Source organism: Halichoerus grypus, chromosome 2, assembly GCF_964656455.1.
Source record: "Halichoerus grypus chromosome 2, mHalGry1.hap1.1, whole genome shotgun sequence".
In the NCBI taxonomy this organism is placed as follows: Eukaryota; Metazoa; Chordata; class Mammalia; order Carnivora; family Phocidae; genus Halichoerus; species Halichoerus grypus.
Window position 1 is genome coordinate 34,488,197 of NC_135713.1, and position 21,813 is coordinate 34,510,009.

At 36.4% G+C, this 21,813-nt stretch overlaps 1 protein-coding gene across 1 annotated transcript in view; it reads right to left on the bottom strand.

Moving 5' to 3' along the window:
• Window positions 1–7,000: 7,000 nt before the first annotated feature.
• The window catches only part of FGF10 (fibroblast growth factor 10), a 79,906-nt gene continuing 65,093 nt past the window's right edge, over window positions 7,001–21,813 (bottom strand). The window contains exons 2-3 of the mRNA XM_036111771.2: window positions 13,647–13,750; window positions 7,001–9,768 (exon numbers count right to left, since the gene is read on the bottom strand). Coding sequence (XP_035967664.1) covers window positions 9,571–9,768; window positions 13,647–13,750 — 302 coding nt within the window. The 3' untranslated portion in view covers window positions 7,001–9,570. The remainder of the gene's footprint in view (window positions 9,769–13,646; window positions 13,751–21,813) is intronic.

The window sequence follows — 21,813 nt, forward strand, 5'->3', positions numbered from 1 at the left end:
AAATAAGGGATGACCCTTATTCCCAACTGAGCAAGGGGACAGGCTTTCATACCTGGCATTGAGCTGTGTTTGGATGTTGGCTGCCACAGCAGGGACCAGGGGAAGCAGGCAGCTTGCCTTTAGCACCTAGGGAATGAGTGCCTAGGTCCTGAAAAGGGGATCTGGGCAGGTGTACCACCCATTAAGTATGCAGGATTCTAAAAGCTAACCAATTTGCTTGGAAACAAAGAGGATAGATAGGCATAGTTTCCCTCATTTCCCAATTTATTTGCAAAAGGATTAAACATGTAACAGAAAGCAGGTGGCTACACAGTGGAGATATGAAAAATATTTTGTGTGTTTTTTTGTACCCCCTATTCACTGTGGGTTGGATAGTTATCACGTTCACTTTCTAGGAAAGTGAGGCTTTGTATTAGTTGTGGAAGAAAAGCTGAAATATTGTTAAAACAGTACTATACTAAAGCATCTATAATTTTACTGGAAATGTGCTCATGGTGTTTATTCTTCCAAGTGAATATTTTAAAACATCAATCCCTCTTGGTTCTCAAACCAAACTTTCCATAGACGTTAGCACCTCCATATCTGAAGTAAGAAAGCTATGTCATGCTTATGTTCTTTTTTATTATCTGTGCCTCCTTCATTCTGATGCCTCAGAAAGCCCATTTTTTTCAGGTGAGAAAATTATACTTCAAAACCAAAGTACCTCCTCATGAGCTGGCCCAGAGCCCAGGAATCAACAGTGCTGAGAGAAGCATGATTTTAATATACACTGATGATCTAGTCAATGGTCAGAAAAAGATTTTCTGGAGAAGAATGAGATAATACATGAATTAAACCTGAAATTTGTGTAATGACGTAATCTTCTTGAGTAAGTGTGGAGATTTTGAAAGTGACCCAGTCATTATTTTAGCACATTAGGAAATGTTTTATAAATATTAACAATTGACCAGTGAGAGGGCAGAAAGTCAACATGTATTGAGCACTTATTGCTTGCCAGTCATTATACAAAACAGTTAACAAATGTGAATATTCAATCCTTACCAGTGTTCCAAATGTTAGGAATTATTATTCAAGTTTTTTGTTCATTCATTTTTATCTTAAATGGATTAACTTTTGTAAGTTTACACTGCCAGAGAGTGGAAGAGCTAGGATTACAAATGATCTCTCTCGGGGCGCCTGGGTGGCTCAGTCAGTTAAGCGTCTGCCTTCAGCTCAGGTCATGATCCCAGGGTCCTGGGATCGAGTCCCGCATCGGGCTCCCTGCTCAGTGGGGAGACTGCTTCTCCATCTCCCACTCCCCTGCTTGTGCCCATTCTCTCTCTGTCAAAATAAATAAATATCAATTTAAAAAAATGATCTCTCTCTGATTCAGAAGTGTATGCTATTCCTCTCAAAAAAACATCCATTAAGAGAGATGTGTCACTAAAGGAAACACCTTCATTATCCTTCAAAGTACATTGAAACAAAACAAAACATTGGGCTGTAAATAGTGTGGTCCTCATTTCTTTCTTTCTTTCTTGGCAAAGTGTCCGTATAATGGAGGGAAAAGTGATTTTGGAATCAGGAGACCTGCATTTGTTACCTCACACTGAGCTCTGGTAAGGAAACTGAACTTCAGTCTTATCAATTATAAAGTTAGGGTCTGAAAGCAGAATGAGAGAGCTCAACCTTTCAGCTAATATACTGCATTGGATACAGGAGACAAATCTTGAGCAAGGTTTCCCGTGATGGGGCTACGTTGTATCCCGGAACCGAACTGTGATATGTGAATGTTGAGTGCTCCTGTGGTTTTGTGCAGCCCTGACTTAGCATTGGGTTATCCTGGAGTCATTTTTCTCCATAGCAGATGTCTGTTTTGATGGTGGCTTCTTGCTTACTTGATTACTAGATGTACATAAGAAGATGGAAGTTCAGATGGTAAATAATCAAAGGAGGAGGAATAAATTAGGAGAAACGGTTTGGCAAATGTGACTATATTTACAGAAGATCCTTGTAGTTTTGGGTACATAACACAAACATTTCCTTGTTTTATACATTGTTGGTTCCGGATGGATTTACTAAGGTTTTTGGAGAAGGGGGAACGCTTATTAGCTACCCATTTTATGGTTGCACCACTGTAGGATCATAGGAACCAATTCAGTGATATATTTGGACTCAAAAGCTAATTGTGTAATTCTACTGGGAAAATTAAGACTGCAAAGATGGAAGCTAGGATTGTAAATCGGTGTGAGCACAGGTACCTATCTCTGGTGTCACCTGCTATGGATGGGGTGGAATAGAAAGTGACTTGCATCAAATCATGCCCTTGAAAGGAGGTAGGAACTGAGAACATTTGGTTTCTAAGATGAAGAATATTATTAATATAAATATGGTCTAATGTTCTCCGAAGTGGGCAATATTCATTAGATGTATACATTTTAATATATTAGCCAATTCCATTATTTTGTAGTTCTGTCTCTTTTATAGTCTAATTATAAATATTTCACATAAAATAATTGAGATGTTAATTCCTAAAATTGTCATAAATTATCAGGAATTAATGGGGGCTACCATGTGTAGATTTGTATTTGTATGTCCTAACTTGATTGTTTTTTGTTGTTCCTTTTGTAAACAAGGAAGGTCAAGATTTAAAAATAACAGAACTCCCGAAAGTATGTCTGTTCCTCACTAAGTTTTCTGGCTTACATCAGTTTCATCTAACTAGCATTTTGAGACTTTGGTCAAGTGTCGTTTTTGGAATCTATCATATTTGGGGCCATTGAGCAAAATACAAAATTTAGGGGGAAAGTAGGACATTGTGGGGATACTCCAAAAATCTATGGGTTAAGTAAAGATTTATTGAGCAAAACTGTACATTAGACTTTGCAGTGACATGGCTTAGGGGTTGGTTAAGGTTGTTTGATATGAAGGTTGGTGTCAAACAATTCTGTGTATTCACATGAAAGCATTATGATCCCAGGTGTGTCAGACATCATCCTAACTGAGTTCTGTGGGTCTTACGTTACAGACTCTTTACTAGTTTCCCAGGGCTATCATAATAAAGTATCACAAACTGGGTGGATTTAAGAATTTCATAGTCTCACTGTACAGAAGGCTAGAAGTCTGAAATGAAGGTACTGGCAGGGTTGGTTCCTTCTGCGGGCTGTGAGTGAAGAGCTTTTGGTGGTTTGCTGGTGATCATCGGTGTTGCGTGGCTTGTAGATTCCTCACCGCAATCTCTGTCTTTGTGTTCATGGGTGTTCTCCCTGTGTGCATGTCTGTGTCCAAGTTTCTGATTTTTATTAGGACACAAGTCATGCTAGATGAGGGGTCCACTCTGGTTTCAATTGGCCTTAACTAATTACATCTGCAAATATTTCTAACCATAGAGAGAAATAGAAATGAAAAAAATAAATAAAACCAGAAAGGTGAAAATAACAATTCCAGGCACCCAATACTAGAGGCCTCCAACAATCTCTACTAACATTACTATGGTGTCTTTACTTGTTTGAAGCAGCTGAAGGTGGGTATGGGTCTAAATAAAGTCTCTTTTCTTGTGAGTTTAATAAGAAAATAGATTTCACATAGCTATTTAATATCACCTGGAGTTAAGAATGGGGATGTTGCAGTTGATATGTGGTGATTTGCCTATTTCTTAGGAGATTTTAGAGGACGGAATGCGGAACTTTCCCAGGGTAAGATGAAAAGGAAAATTGTCCGATCTGACTTTAAAAATACTATTAAAAATACTATTAAATTTCATTTGTTTCCTGCATGAGGGTAAGCTTGCATCATAAAATGCATTTTACACTTAATATCAGTTTATCAGGAAAACAAGATATTGTTTGTAACTTATTCGCAATGTCATTTTTCAGTGTTTTTCTTTTGTCGGTTGGAAAGCTCCCCAAAACCCAGATTTTTTCTTATATTGGTTTTACAGATATTGGCTTAAATACTATTAATGTCTGAACGTATTGATCATGTCACTGAAAAAAATGGGTATAGAAAAGTCTGGTGGTTAAATATCAGATGTTAAAATATTTTTTTTTGTTGAATTGAATTGATAAGTGACCTCTAACCTGAAAACCATAAAAAGCAGTCTTTTTTTTTTTTTTTGATTTATAATACCTATGAAACACTGATTTTAATTTACTGCTCCTTGAAAGACCTGGGAATATTTGTTTGCATTGTCAGCAGCTTAAATTGAGCACAGAAATGATAACTAATTTAGAAAACTGTAAGATTATTTAGTCATTTACAATGTGTATAAGGTAATTAAAAACAAACTTCAGGAGGGTTAAGACCTCACTGTAGTTGGTTATTCTACAGCTGGGGTCACTGCCTAAGTTGTACGAAGGCATATGTTCAATTTACAGTTGTAATGAGGAACATGGGATGTTTTGATTCTTCATTTGCTGTGCTCATCTCTAGAGGATGCAATTGCCTATATTAAAAAATGAACATAGGCTCTTTTGTGGAGGATAATAAAAATGTGTAAGATAATACATGCCACATGCATATATGGTTGACATATGGCTGTTGTCTTTGGGTATAGAATTGTTGCCCTTAGCTGATACCGTGCAGCAGCCACATGGAAATATTCATTATTAGCCACTTAAGAATGAGACCAATTCCTTTGATCTCATTAGTTTGATCATGATTATTCCATTTTAACTAATAAATACATGGTGTTTGTAAAGGTATTTTCAGTAGATTATTCACTTGCAAGGGCATTTTGTGTTTTATTCTAATCAGTGAAAGAGAAATGCATGTTACAAAGTTTTCTTTTGTCTCATTGTGAATGTATACAAGACGTAGTAAAAGACATAAAGCAGGTTTTTTTCTTTTTCTTTCTTTTTTATTCTACATTTTAAAAAAATGAATGGCATTTGAGTTGCAGATTTTGTCTACATGTCGATATACTTGAAAATACTGGTGCGTGCTTTTGAGGTAAAGAAATACTTTTGACGTCGTTATGGTATAGTTTAATATCTAGCAGGATTACCTTTTGATTTAGTGAAAACTTGCATTCATCTCAATTATTATTCCATAAAGTTTGCAGAATTATAGTGATCCTGGCTACATTCAGAGCCCTTCTCTTGGCTTTAAAACAAAACAAAACAAATACAATCTTTCCCTTATAAAAAATACATAAAAGAAAAACATCTTGAGATGTCTCTGATTTGAACAAATTAGCTGAAGGCTAATTAGAATTAGCGAAAAATATAAGATTAGATGATATGTGTTTTGAAAAAAGATAAATGTTTAAGTCAGTGATCTCATTTATTTTTATTATTTTTTATTATTATGTTATGTTAATCACCATACATTACATCATTAGTTTTTGATGTAGTGTTCCATGATTCATTGTTTGCGTATAACACCCAGTGCTCCATGCAGTGGTCTCATTTAAATAGATGTAACTAAGAACCATATTTGTTTTTGATCTGTCCAGCACTGCCCTTCCCTTGGTACACTATTCTTCACTTCTTCAAATGTGTGGGCTGTCGAAATCTGCACCTTGTAGCTCTGTGGTCATGTGACTGAAACCTGGCCAATCCCAGTGTCCCTATGGCTTGTCAGACTGTTTGCTCTAGAGGTTGGGATGCTATCCACCCCTGGCCAATAATAGTCACACCTAGGATGTTTCCATTTGGGGATCTTGAGAAAAAGAGGTTTTGGGTTTTAGAGTTGGAAAGATGTAAATTGGTGGCAAGCAGTAGCCCAGCAAATAAAGCCAGTCAGAGGTAAGAGGAAATGAGTGCTGGGAGGAGGCAGAGTTTAGTCGCTTCATGTCCCAGTTCTGGTGGAATTCAGACCTGCCCATTTCTTTCCAGTATCCTTACAAAATACTCCCCTTTTTTTCTTAACTGCTTTGCTTAAGTTGCAAAAGTCCTGTCGAGTGAAATATATAAGAATTCTTAATCAACATGGCATTTGTTTGCATTAAATGGGTTACTTCTTTTTTTTTTTTTAAGATTTTATTTATTTTTTGACAGAGAGAGAGAAAGAGAGAACACAAGCAGGGGGAGTGGGAGAGGGAGAAGAAGGCTTCCCGCTGAGCAGGGAGCCCGATGCGGGGCTTGATCCCAGGACCCTGAGATCGTGACCTGAGCCAAAGGCAGATGCTTAACAACTGAGCCACCCAGGCGCCCCTTAAATGGGTTACTTCTAATGTACCACGTATTGTAAGTATTTCCTGGTTTCCTACAGATATTTTTATTTAAACAAAGTTTGGATCAGCTAGAGCCTTCACTAATAAGGAAAAGGTAAATTTTATTTTTGCTGAATAATCATACATCCTGAATTAACAACATCCAAATTATTGGAATTTTGCAGCATTAATGCTGATCAATTTGGATAGTGTCCAAAACCTTGCTTGGGCCCTGGACCCAGCTTGCATAACTATATACTTTTTCTTTCTAATTTTCAAATCAAATTCATTGGCCTACTCTCTCCTCTTGAAATCAGAGTTTGCAGCCTCCTGGCTTTCCTCCAAAAGTCTTTCATTGTTTCACAAGCCATCCTTGTTTTCAATTCATCCTTCTTTATCCACTGTGTAAACTAGGTGGACCTGAAAACTTAGGAAAAATCTTAAAGCATTTGGTTGTTATTAGAGTAAGGATAGCTGACTCACACATGTAAAACATTAAAGAAAACTTACAAATGTTTGAGTGATTTTTTTTTTCTTTTGTTGTTGTTTGGGACTGTGGGGTATTTAACCACGTCCTGCCATGCATAGAGCACTTGAGCTTCTTTTTTTATTACCAGGTGTAGTTAGGTATAGGCTAATAAAACAAACAAGGACAATATTTTTATTTTCTTTTCCCAGCATTTTTATTGATTTATTTAAAGGTAACATACTATACACTGTTCAGCCTTTTGGGAGGTAGGAGGAGGGAGGGATTCTATATCTTTATGAGGAGTCTCCTCGGAACCAACGCTCAGATGGACACACGTTTGTGGCTGACAGACCTTGACATCGTGGCCAGGGGCCACACTTCCCGCAGAGGTTGAGCTCCCAAAATCATCATGATTTTTTTTTTTTAACATACACTATTCAGGGCTAGAAGTGCCTTTTCTTCAGTAGCACAATCCAGCTGCAAAGGGGACCAGAATTCTATTTCAGTATCAAGCAAGATGCCGTTTTTAAATGCAGGAGAATCTCCTTTCTCCTTACCAGACTGTTTTTGTCCTTATCTCTGTGTGTGTGTGTGTGTGTGTGTGTGTGTGTGTGTGTGTGTGTGTATGTGGTGTTGGGGTGTGGGTGGGTGGGGGTGAGGGAGATGTTTTCTATTTTTGGCTTCTGCAAGCTTTGATATATTTTGCTAGAAGCTGTTTTAGTGTTTGGAGTCCGATAATGATGCCTGTTTACACATAGTCTCCTTGGTAATCTAAATGGCTATGTGAAATACGAATCCAGTTTGTGCCCTGTTTGCTGTTCATGCAGTCATCTAATCCTATATTTGTCTCACCAAACATTTAATTTTGGTTTTGGGTGGTCTGTGTTCGTGTGTCAGGTGCAATTATTATTTTAAAATAAAAGAACAAAGATAATCTAGTTCTGATAGCAATACATTACATGATAGGTCTCAGACTCAGTTACCAATTACATTTTCACATACAGATTCCAACCACAAAAATTAAACATTTTTAGAATCTGATTTGATAAGAAGCAAGTTGGAAGCCAAGTGCCATCAAGTGCAACTTTAGCCATAAGCCCAAACTCTCTGCCTCAAATATGTATCTTTTGAAATCCCAACTTTTTTAAGGAATGAAAAATAAATAAGATCTTTTATGGGATGACTTTATGGGAAAGTTTCTTTTAAAACTAATTCTTAAATAACAGATTAACTGGAAGCGCTGGTTAAGCATTGACACAATTAAGTTATAAGAGAGGATCACAAAACACCAGCCTTTCTAGAGGTTAAACTTTAGTAAAAAGACACATTTAGTGAATCTTTCCCTTGTACCAAAATACTGTGTCCGAACAATAAAAATAAACAGACCTTTTCAAAACAAGAAATATGAAGATAAAACTGCAGCATCAATATAATCTTATAGTTATCACTTAAAGTATTTAAAACAAATAATATTTTTCTACACTTTTTAAAAAAAATCACTACAGACACTGCAAATAAGGCTTATGTATTTATTTACTGGAATACAATGTGATGATGACTGGTATACTCTTACGTATTGTTTTCTATACCTGCTCTAACAAAATGAATTTTGATATGGTTACATGATGGAATGTTCCAAAGCTCTTTAAATTGACAGAAAATAAGTTTTATTTGGTTTTGTAAAGACTAGATCATACAGCTCGAACAGGTTTCAGTATATGGTTACACATATACGAGGATATATTTGCTCAGTTTAAGCCCCTGGGAGAGTTACACTTCAAATTCCTTGATAATTCCTTTGGGGGAAATGCACTCTGTGGGACTTATAAAGGGTTCTTACATATGCAGACAGCCTCTTCATCACTTACCACCGTGACACACGGCAAAAAATCGTTGGGAAATAATGAGGCTGGGCTACTAAAATTTATTTAACAATTTTCCTTCTTTTAGTATATTCTTAGAGCCCCATTGGTGTATTGAAAGAGAAAAATTTGGCCTTCTGGTCTATTTTTTTATGAAAGGAAGCCTTAGGAGTGATCGATGTTTTTAAACGATGGCAGATATCTCTCATCAAGCCATGCCACAACACTGTCATATTTATTGTGGATGGTTCTTATTGCAGGAGTGATATTAAGTTAACTCATAGCACATGGGGCTCTCACCCTGCTTCCCTATCTCCTCTCCTATTCTTGAAGTGTTTGCCAAGTTTTAAAAACACTTTGTCATGAACATGCATGTGGTGTGCTGAAGAAAAAGAAAAGGTAAATCAGAGGGCAGCTGCTGAGGATACTCTTTAAAACCCCAAAAGATATTTAACATCCTATTAAATAAATAACTTAGAACGAAATAGAAAGGGATGAAGGCAGAATGCACAAGCATACCGTACTATTTGTTTTGTTAGAACAGTTTAACACTAACATGTTTACATTTTTTTAATTCTTATCCAACTCTTCCATGATGCCACGCCCAAAGCTCCTTTGGTTGTGCATATGATGTGACCCAAGTGCTTTCCAGTAAATGCTTGCATGTCTTACTGCTCATTGAATCATTAGGCTTGCATGAGCAATGAAAGTCTTTGATATGAGTTCGTATTCCATAAATAACTTTCCCGAAGATCCAACAGATTGTTCCATGTCCTTTAAGTTCTAGCTCAGAGGTTAAAAAACAAGAACAGAAACAAAAACTTCTCCAAAAACCCAGCCACAATGTTGTTTGCTTAGGAATAACTTCCATCCCATGTAACTCTGCCTATATCTCGATTATAAGGCATGACACAGAACTAATTAAAAGAACATCATATGTCAGCAGTGAGTACAAAACCTTCAAAGACTTCCTTTCGTTCAAGCAAGCAGACATCTGACATCTACAGTGTGTCTCTGCCTTTTGAGCTACTGTCTTCGTGAAGAATACCAACGAGTCCTGGCAAAAGAACCTTTGGTTCTCCTGCATCCACAAACCTTGCCTTCCTCTATGAGTGTACCACCATTGGAAGAAAATGAGCTGAGGTGTTTTTTCTTCGTGTTTTCTGTCCTCTCCGGGGAGCTCCTTTTCCATTCAATGCCACGTACATTTGCCTCCCATTGTGTTGCCAGTTGAAGGATGCGTACGTATTGTATCCATTTTCCTCTATCCTCTCCTTCAGCTTACAGTCATTGTTAAATTCTTTCTGCAAGGGGAAAATAAGATCTTTTATTCTGGTGATGATGATACTTACTTCCATTTGACACCCACCATCCAGAGAACTCCAGTTCAAGAGTTTTGTTTGCTGTTGCCATTTGTACCTAAGTTGTGCACTTAATGCGTGGTGTCAACAATAGAAGAGTAGAACTCACAACCACAAAACAGGTTCTGTGTTTGAAGGCTCATGATTCACTTTAATTGATTATCATAACCACATGTTAGGGCCCTTTTAAAAAGCTGGTGTGTTTTGAATATGACATGGCTTAAGTGCCTAGAATGATTGTCAAGAAGCAAAGGTTCCACTATCAGTATTTGTGATGAGTCAATGATAAAGAATAGTGTTATAATCCTTTTTTTTTTTTCTTCAGAATAATGACCAGGGGTCTCATGGGGAAAACAGAATTACAGAAAAAACTTGGGCTTATCAAGTTTGCAAACTTTACCTATAAATCCATAATAAATACACCCACATTGGTAAGAAAGCAGATCTTATAACAAAATCATAATCGTTCTAGATAACCAAGAGGGCCAGGGAAGGGTGGGGGGATGTTTTCCTTTTTTACAAATACTAGATTTCTCTATTTTGGTAGATAATATACAATTTTCCATAACTTGGAATTTTAATAGATTTACTCTGAGGTCTAGAAATGATTGAAAACTAGGACATGGAATGCCTTGCTTTGTGAATTATCATATCAAAGAAATTACAAACATGGTGACTATCACTGCCTTTACTGTAGAAACCTGAGACTTTGGTCCTGGGAAATTCCACTCTATAGCCATAGTCCTTTGGCTTTGTTTCAAGTGGCCATGTGTTTTAAGGGGATTTTTGGGACAAGAATTGATGTTTCCTTCATTCCATAAATCCAGTATCTTTCTCTGGAGTTACTGATGAAGAGTAACCACTAATCTCAAAACTCTGGCTTTAGAAATGTCCCTCCAGGGGCTCCTGGGTGGCTCAGTCGTTAAGCATCTGCCTTCGGCTCAGGTCATGATCTCAGGGTCCTGGGATTGAGCCCCGCATCGGGCTCCCTGCTGCTCGGGAAGCCGGCTTCTCCCTCTCCCACTCCTGCTGCTTGTGTTCCCTCTCTCGCTGTGTCTCTCTCTGTCAAATAAATAAAATCTTAAAAAAAAAAAAAAAGAAATGTCCCTCTTCTCTTATATCCACATTAAAGCAGATAAGAAGCTAAGGAATACGGGATTTTGCTCTTCTGGTTCTATGTTTTCCAATCCAAACCAAGAGTATTGTAGGGATCTTTTAGTTGGCCTCTCCTGGGCAGTTTTTCTCACCTTGGGATTTAAAAAATTTTTTTTTACTAAATTCTCAATTCCTGAATGTGTGTATATTTAAGTATCTGGGTTTCTGTGAACTAGATCATCATTTTGAACATTATCAGAACCATCACAAACATAGTTTGTCTAAAACTATATGGCTTCAAAGCAGTGATGATTTTTTATGTGAATAATCATATTCATTCTAATAAAGGGGGTGCAGTTTAGAGACTGTGGGAGGATTGGGGTTATTTGAGATGATTTTATATTTGCAACAGAGCTGTGTATAGAAAAGTAGCAGCAGATACTTATTTTTTCCTTTCCAAAATAAATTTATAGAGTAATGTCTTTTTTTTTTTTAAAGATTTGTTTATTTGAGAGAGAAACAGAACACGTGTGCGGAAGTCTCAAGCAGACTCCCGTTGAGTGCAGAGCCTGATGTCAGGCTCGAACTCATTACCCTGAGATTATGACCTGACTTGAAACCGAGTCATTTGCTCAATTGACTGAACCACCCATGTGCCCTTAGAACAATGTCTCCAAGTGAGGTTTACCTGCAGCAGATTCCTAATCTCAGGTGTTTTTTTAGTATTTATACCTTAGCTCAGATGTATCAGAATCTCTGGAGGAGGGACCTAGGAATCTATGTGTTTACAGCATTTAGGCAAGTCATACTTAAGAAAGTCAAAAAAAAAAAAAAAAAAAAAAAGAAAAGGTCTTGGGGCTATGCTCTGGATGGATCTGAGTGCTGAGGGTATAGTGTGGGATAAGGCAGCCCCTGTCCAATTTAAGCTCACAATTTATTGGGGGAAAACAGTCAAGAATAAACACATTCATGAGAGAATTTCTGATAAATCTCATTGCAGATAACTAAAAGGGGGTGCTATGATAGAAAGCAATGGGCATCTACTTTAGATACAGAAATGATGAAACAATGAAATTATTCATACATCTTAGAGTTTAGTAAGAAGCATAGACACAGTATGCAAGTTGTGTTGGGATAGAAGAAAAAGGTTATTAAATATTTTTATGACCCTGTTCATTTAAGAATTCTCCATTTCTCTCTGACGCCACCTTTTTAAAGAGGTATACTTTATCAATTAAAAGTTATTTCAATCTTTTATTGCAATTAAAATTGTTTACCTTTTTTTCTCTCAATTTAAATTTGTGTTGATGTGACTTTAAAGTTTTAGTTTTGACTAAGTGTATTAGTATCTCTGCAAAGAATATAAACCTGGTCCTCTTACCCAGTGATTCTGATAATAGTAGATTAAGGAGGGATTCAAGCATGTTCATTCAAGAAAATAAATAAAAAATGCCTCAAAAGTGATTATGCTGTGAACCCCTGAATGGTACCACTTTTTAAAATGACCCATTATTGGGGCACCTGGGTGGCTCAGTTAAGCATCTGCCTTCCACTCAGGTCGTGATCCCAGGGTCCTGGGATCGAGCCCCGCATCGGGCTCCCTGCTCCGCGGGAAGCCTGCTTCTCCCTCTCCCACTCCCCCGCTTGTGTTCCCTCTCTCGCTGTCTCTCTCTCTGTCAAATAAATAAATAATATCTTTGAAAAAATAATAATAAAAAAATGGCCCATTTCTCTTCTGGGCTCATGAGCAGAGCTGCACATAATGGAAAATTTTAAAATTCCTTTAACCACGTCCCTCCCCCTGCCATGCAAAAGGCAGTTACCCCAGACAAAGGGACTGGCCTACAGTGTGTGTGCCCAACTCCCCAGTTATGAGTGGACCTGATACAAATGAAATACAAGACTATTCTATAATCAGACCAGTGGTTCTTAAGTTGGGTTATCAAAGTGTTGCATCAGGAACACCTGGAACCTTGTTAGAAATTCAAATTCTTAGATCTTATCACAGCTTTAATGTATCAAAAAATCCTTCCCAGTGATTGTGGTCAAGTTTGGGAGCTGCTGGCTCTGGGCAGGCAGTGCAATTGTCCTTATGCTAATCAACAAAATAAGGTTATTTACACATTTTGAAGTGATATTCCTTAATCCTTGCTATGAAACTCAGAGATGTATGTACCCAAAGCATTGGCTGGGTACCAGCTGCATCAGTGAACTAATGACTGTTGTCTAGGTAAATAAAATTATGAAGCTGATTGAAGGCACACACAAACGGTGAATTTCTTAATCTGCCTCCCCATCTCATATTTTAACAGAATACAAAATACCAAACCCCTGTTTTATCTTCCGCTCTAAAACACACACAGTGTATGGTTTCCTACGCAATTTAAGGTCTTTGTTTTCAATGATTCTTCTCCAAGTTGTCTGCAGCACCCGTGCCAATCTGACCAGATGCTTCCGTGAGAGTCTGACCTGTTAACAGTTCAGAGCACGGACTGACGAAAGCCAGCAACAGCCTGTGTGGTAGACTGATGGGTGAACAACAGAGGAAATTACACAGTTGCAAGAGCTGCTTTGCCAGCTCTTGAAACTCTGGTGACCAGCCCACCGTGGCTCTATTTACTAGCAATAGAATGATAACAAAGCTCTTCAGTGTCTGAGGGAAACAGTCCAAAACCCTGGTAATGATTTACTGCAGCGGACTTGGAAAACTAAAGCAGAATACTTACTGAGCCATAGAGTTTCCCCTTCTTGTTCATGGCTAAATAATAGTTGCTGTTAATGGCTTTGACGGCAACAACTCCGATTTCCACTGAAGTTATCTCTAGGATACCTAAAACATACAATAAAAAAAAAAGCTAAATTTAAAGGGTCACATATATTTAGGTGAAAGAAAGAGAAAATCAGAACTGTTGAGTTTTAATTTCTGATCATTCTAAAATTAGTAGATTTTTAAAAACTGGGGGCATCCGGGTGGCTCAGTCAGTTAAGCAAACGGCTCTTGATTTCAGCTCAGGTCATGATCTCAGGGTGGTGAGATTGAGCCCCGTGTCAGGCTCTCCACTCAGCGCGGAGTCTGTTTAAGATTCTCTTTCTCCTTCTCCCTCTGCCCCTTCCCCCCCCCCACTCTCTCTCTGTCTCTCAAATAAATCAATCTTTAAAAAAAATAAAAATTAAAAAAAATTAAAAATTGGAAAAAAAATCTCTTTCGATGTGCCTAAAAACCCAGCAATTATATTGAAACAAGTAGTAAGTCTTTAAAAGAATTCCCTTAGGGCGCCTGGGTGGCTCAGTCGTTAAGCGTCTGCCTTCGGCTCAGGTCATGATCCCAGGGTCCTGGGATCGAGTCCCACATCGGGCTCCCTGCTCCGCGGGAAGCCTGCTTCTCCCTCTCCCACTCCCCCTGCTTGTGTTCCTGCTCTCACTGTGTCTCTCTCTGTCAAATAAATAAATAAAATCTTTAAAATAAAAAATAAATAAATAAAAAAAAATAAAAGAATTCCCTTATATTTTACTCTGAGCATATAAAGAAAAATATTGTTTTAATTAAAATGCTTCCTTTGCTAACTCTGCATTTTCAACCCCATAAATATTGAAACAACTCTATCTTAGCCTAGATTTCACAAAAACTTATCAGAGCACACATCTGTACTATGGTATTAAATTAAATCCATAGCATATGTCAATAATATGTCAGATTTGCCTCAATCTGTAAAAACAGTGGTAAACTATTTCTCCTTTGTAGGACACTTAGATAAACTAAATCTCTTGGCTACATTTGACTGATAAATTCAGTTTTGGAAATGTGTTGACATTCTGTGATACAGAAAGTCTAATCCCAACATCCACATTGTCTTTAAAATAGCAAAATCATTACTGGGTTGGGAGAATATCCAGTATCCATCAGCATTTTTAAAGGCTTTTTTTTTTTCCCCCTAGAAAGAATGGAAAACTGAGAGAATTTGTAACTGATAGACAAGAGAACTTTTTCCCTAATACACATGTTTTGGTTGGTGCATCTAAAGGTAATTTTCTCTGAAAGGTCTGTAGGTAACTACAGGGAAAGCATCCGATATTTTACCTTGCCTTCGAGGTACAAACAAATACATCCATTTATTGGCATATTGAAAAATACTTTCTTATAGTTTATTTCTTTAATTCTCACAACAGTCCTCTAAGAAGGTATTGCTATTCTTACTTACAGATGAAAAACAGAGGATATGAGATTATATAACTCACACATAAGATGCTAAAGTGACAGAGGTCAGTTATGATGGATCCAACACCTAAGCTTCTGGATTTCAGACTGTTGTGCTCTCCATCTGTATTTACCTCTCTATCATATCTCCCCACCTTTTCCCATTCTCCCAAGGGAATCCTGTTGGAAAACCATCTGACAAAATGACTCATCAAGATAACAGTCTTTAATAGGCATGCCACAGAGGAAAATGTCTAAGTATCAGGGAAGGGAATCTAATGTACTTTATGTCACAAGCAGAAGATACAGAGCAACGCAGGAGGTTGAAATCTTGGGCAAAATATTTAGGCCGGTATTTACTTTGCCTAAGAAACAAGCACTGTCAGTAAATTGCAAGTTGTTCCCTATGTATGCTTTTGTAACCAAAAATTGTTAGAATGAAAACATTGAAGGATGATTTTAGCAAAGAATAAAGCAGGATTTTTGAAGGTGACAAAAAGAAAACCGTGATACAAATGTTACTAAATCCTTGACCAATCATTTCTGAGAGTGCATTGCACATGGTATAGTTAGCTTGGAAACCCCTGGATTTTTCTGCTTTGCACAAAACAGGAACTCAATAGTCAAAGAATTCATCAATCAATTAACCATTTTCCCACTCTGCAACCAGTTAAGACTAGTGTGAAAAAGTTCGCTATGCTTTGAAATAGAAAGTGGGAAGACCTAGATGACTTAAGATTTTTTCAAATTCTGAAAAGAATTTTTTGTGTATGTTAGTAAAGTATAATCTGATAATTTTGTGGTAATGAACAATGACTGTCTTTATTATAAACATCTGTTAATGTGAAAGTAACTTTCTGAGGGGCTCAAGTGTAGCAGACTTGTCCATTTTTTTTATGAAGAACCTCTTCAGTGTTCTCTGTTCTTTGGTAAGGATGATTAAGTTTGCTTATAAAAGTCTTTTTTGAAAAAGAGAACCAGAATTCTACTTGATGGTTGTTGGACTAATAACTTAGCATTCTATATTTGTATATTTTGATGCAAAATTAAATGCCAATTGAAGGATGACATCCTAGGGGAAAGTAAGTGAAAGGCATACAGATTTCTCTGTATTTCTTACAATTTTTGTGAATCTACAATTATCTCAAAAGTTATAAAGTACTGTTTTGTTACTTAAAGAAACTAACTCCTGAAAATTATATCATTAATGAAAGGGAACATAAACTATATTTCTTATTCATGTAAGTCAGGTATTTTCTAAATTTGAAGACATATTCTTGTAGTGAAATTCTATTACTTACATTAAGTTTCAACCACATCAGTTTTGATGTCTCTTAAAAGATGAATATGACAGGTGGTATTCTAAATCTATTTAAGAGCTTTTGGACAGTTTAATTCAAACACATAGGAAGACCTGTGGGGAGAAGGGTACTCTTTTAGGAAATGGGAACATAAAGCCAAGTAAGTTATGCTTTCCGTGAGCAAAATCTATGCTGTATTGGAAGTAAAAGACAAATACGCAGAGAATTACAATAAAACATATTAAGTGATAGTAAGAGCTAAGATAGAAGATAAAAGAGGCAAAAATAAAAGTAGTCCATATTGGCTGGGGCTCCAAGGCAGACTTACTATTTGGAGCTGAGACTTGAATTGGGTTTTGAAGGTTGAATAAGAAGCATCCAGGGGAAAGGTGGGAACACATGAACAAAAGCATTAAGATGAAACAGTGTGGTGTTTTCAGAAAATCATGTTTGACTTATCAACTAGAGAACAAGAAACAAGGCAGGAAGTCATGAGAAGAGAGGTTAGGGAGTTAAGTAAGACTCAAGGTATCAACCATCTTGTATGGACTCTAAGAATTTTGGCAAATAGGAAGTATTTTATCTAAAACTATATGACTTTAAAAAACATGTTAGAAAGATCCAATATTTGGCAAATTTATTTAAGTAAATAATAGCAATCTCTAAGGTTTATTTTGAATTATATTTGAAATCCTATATAATAAAGTTTGATTATTGACATTACAAGTGATTGCAACATAAATCAGCTCCTGTTAATGGGCACATTCTACCTAAGAATGCATCATCACCATAGTAATGGGGAAGATTTTGCAAACTGATGAAATCCAAATGGAAATAACCTAGAAGTCACAATTTTCATGTAAATCATCTTTTCTTTTAACTTGCCAATGCATGAGTTATGTTTTGATGAATCATTGAGTAGTTAATCTGAGAAGGGCCATTCACAAGTTTCTTTCCCAGTTTATGCTTCTCATCCTTCTCCAGAAGAGAAGCATCTGACCCATTTTCTCCCTAGCAATCACCCTGGACCAAGAATACTTCTCTTTTTGAGCTATTAGAATAAACAAACTATTGGCCATCATGATAACTTTCTCCTTAAACGTTTTTTCATGACACAACAGGAGAAAGTAAAAGGCAAGTAAAACTTTAATAAAATGGATATAGACAGAGGGAAAGCTAGATGTAAAAAACAAATGCAAAATCCCATTATCCTCTCCTAAATAAATGAAACATGAATATATAAGAAATCCTAGAGATTCTTTGAGTAAATTAAATAATGTATTGAGCACAAATGTGTAGGATTTGTGTTAGTTCTTACTATGGAGGATGCAAAAACAAACAAGACACAGTCCTTACCTTCAAGGAGCTTTAAAACTGGGTAGAATAAGGACACATATAATTAAAGTACTTGCAATACAAAGAAAATATTCTAAGAGGTACATGAGAGAGAAAATACTTTGTCTTGGTTTTAAATAGTAAAGTTATTGTCCTGAAGATGGTTGATGTTTGAGGTGAACCTGTCAGGGGTAGGATTTTAGTAGGTGAGAATTTGCAAAGTTGAGAGAAATAGTCTATGCAGAGGAAAATGAAGGAGTGAAGAAAGGCCTGGGGGAGAGAAAAGGATTCAGTTTGTATTTGAGCTATGGTTGGCTCTCCCCACCAATCGTACTTTGTGGGGACCACTCAGTAAAAGTATAGATTGTACTTCATTGAGTAGCAGTGGTGCTGTCCTGGGTGAGGAATGTACTTTTCAAAAACTTTGTTGTGAACTTTGGAAGCAGCTCCATAAATGTCAGAGCCTCATGAATTCAGAATCATTCACATCTATTATTTTGCTCTAAATATTTTACTCAAAATTATAATGCTCTATAGTTTGATAGTTTTAATGTGCTGAAACATATTATGATTAGTATAATGTAATACACAAATCCTAACTTCTCCAAACTAAATCTCTTTCTCATGAGTTGTTGTCAAGTGTCCCACTTATATTATATCATATTATATTATATTATTATATTATATTATATTATATTATATTATATTATATCCTAATATAAAAAAGCCTATGGAACTCCCCAGAGTTGTTATCACATTTACACTATATACCTTAGAGATTATGTGGCCATACTCTACAGTGTGGTGCTAAATGGCTCCAAGTGTGGTCTTGAGAATCACCATAGATCATACCTCTTTCGGTGTGTATCTTTCTCAAAGAGCCATAGCAATTGTAGTGATCTTCTTCTTCTTTTTATTAGAACAGGACATACATACATAATTCATAATATGTGCTCAATATATTTTTATTGAATGAATTATTTTATTGAATGAATCAATGAATGATCAGTCCAGCAACTGGCTGAGTAAAAGAAAACTCAGTATTCATTAAATATAGAATTTTTTTCTTTTTTTAAATTCTTTTTTTTTTTTTAAGATTTTTATTTTTCTTATTTGAGAGAGAGAGCACAAGCAGGCAGAGGAACAGAGGGAGAGGGAGAAGCAGACTCCCCGCTGAGCAGGGAGCCCGACATGAGGCTCGATCCCAGGACCCCGGGATCATGACTTGAGCCGAAGGCAGTTGCTCAACGAACTGAGCCACCCAGGCAACCCCAGAATTTTTTTCTTTTGATATAGTATGGTCATATTTGTAAAACCTTGAGATAATAACTCTACATCAAAATAAAATGAAAATGAAAGTAAAAGGAAATGGCCAAATGAGCATTCTTTAAAGGAAAAGTCAGTGAATTACAAAATATAAATATTTGTTATCTAAAGGCAATTATTACAAATCTGAAACTCCTTTAAATTTTCTAAATAATATATGTATGTCTCTTCAACTATTCATTATTAAAATTGTGAGAAAAGAGGTCTCAAACATGGATCAGAAAGGCTATCTAGAGTGTGAGGTCTCAAGGCAACATTCTTGGCTAAGGAAAGCACCATTTGGGGTAGAGTTGAACTTAAAGACAGTAATAGCACAAAAATCAAGAATGACACAGAGTGACTGTTAGGTATCATATACTTTAATATTCATATCTGAGTCTCACAAAATATATCAGGTAAGCCTTATGTTCTACACATGTTGAAATTGGGCCTTGGAGAAATTAAATAAATTGGTGAATATACATTCACCTAGGGTATGGTAGATTTGGTATTTGGATCCAAGGCCCATTCTCTTTCCACTAAATCAGGCTTTGTTGAATAAAGTTGAATATAGCAAAATGGTAAAGACCATTTTACCTATTTTGAATACGTCTCCATATTACATATTATAGCAAACACTTGATTTTTAGATTTCAAAAGTACTTTAGAGAAGCATACTGATTAGTCAACACAAAGCGACTAATTTCCATATAGACTGATTTTCTAGGTGACTAAAGTTTTACAGTTCCTTGGACATTATTTATTTAAAAAATAATTTGGCACCTTCATCTCCAAGTTCATTCACTTCCTTGTTCATATATGGAGATTACTAATAAGAATGTAATGTTTTTCTTGATGACTAATGGACATCAACATTATCTCTAATGACTTTCTCTACTATGAAAGTAGAATACTCTAAAGAGCTTCTAAGTACCTCCATTAAAATAAGCTGATGAGTTAATATGAAATCTGATTAGGATTGAGTCAAAATTATGGGCAAGGCTTGGCAGTGTTTTTTTCTGAGTACAGGATATGAGGTTTTGTGTAGAAATCCTAGTATCTCTTTTTGATAGGTTCTCCATTACATTAGAGAGTGACGTTCTACACAAATGTGGTGCAAAATTCGGGGGAAACAAAAAATATTTAGGTTTATGTCTAGAACAAGCTACATTAGTTTTATCTTTTATATCTATGATAAAACATAATAATTTTCCTATGTTGTTAAAATTGTGATAATTTGCAAATGATCTAATAGGGTATAATTTTGCTTCATATTAAATACTGGTATGGAAAAAATTACACAGCAATTATTATTTCAGTTGGTAGTCCACTGATACCCTTGAATTTATTGAAAACATGATTCCACTCATGATTTTTGGCAGTGAAATACTACTTTACATCTAGGAAATCCAATAAATTCTAGGTTTATAAGATCATGTCCAGAAAAAAATACATAGCAGTTTTCAATATCTAAATAATTTCCATCATAATAATTAAGAATATTTCATTCTCAAATAATGTTTTCATTTCTCTTTAATGTGTAACAGAGTTAAATTACTTGAAGCCTCAACACATTATGTGAACTGCTGAACCCTCACACAGAACAAAGGATCTTCCTGAACACTATGCCAAGAGTCTTGACCAAACTTAGGCTTGTCTTCCACTTGCACTAGGCTGTGTCCCTAAAGGTGACCTCAGGTCCCATGCTGAGTCTTAAAGAAAATGCAGTCCTGTCCAATTGCAAGTTATACATTGTCCCAACCCACCTTCCCAAACCATTTTCAGTAATTCCCTACGTACTCCCTTCTGTAAATTTCACTTCCACAGTCTCTCATCTCTCTCTCTCTTTTTTTTTTATCACCTTTTCCACTTTCCTGTAATCCCTCTTTGTTCTCCCTTAAAAACCTTAATCACCTTTGTCTTAGTTGGAGTTGAGCTCAATTAATATTGTAGTTTCTCTCCCTTACTGCAGTAGTTTGTCTTACACCTTTAACAAGCATCTGGTGCTGTTTGTTTGCTGGACAATTACATAAGCTCAAAAAATTTCAGAGAGATTATGAAGTAGAAAACTGCCACCAAATTCATAGGTAGCATGTGCCCAGCAAAATAGTCCATGAGTGGTGAATGCAAAAAGGAAGAAGAGAATGGGTTTTTGAAGACCGACTGGGAAAGGAGAGCACATAGCTGAGGGTTAACAAAACTACGTTAGTATCTCTTAGCTTAAACAGACCTGTTTGGGATTGCATATTTGTTTGACCTTCAACAATTTCAAAAAGTGCATCTAGACTTTAAGTTAACTGTCTTGAAAGAATGTCAAAATGTATCTAATTGCTATATATTGAGAGTGACTGGACAGCAACATTTGTGATACTAATTTTATTTTTTGTATTATCTACTTATTTTCTCATTTCATTTCTCTCCACCCTGCCCCCCACCATCTGTCTGTCTGTCTCTCAGTCATGCCTGCGTGCATGTGCACACACACACACACACACACACACGAGGCAGCTAATAACTTCACAGACACATATGCACACACAAATTTTTAAAGGGAACATCAAAGTCATATTTTATGTGACAAAATTAATGGAAGGGCTTAGGTGTAAATGAGAAGGAAATAGCTCTAGAAGAGCAGAAGAACTTGGCTTAACATGTCAGCTCTGTTACTTAACCAGCTGTATGACCTTGAATAGGTCATTTATAATTCCTGAGTCTTGGTTTCCTCATTTGCAAATTGGGGCTAATTGCCTACAGCTC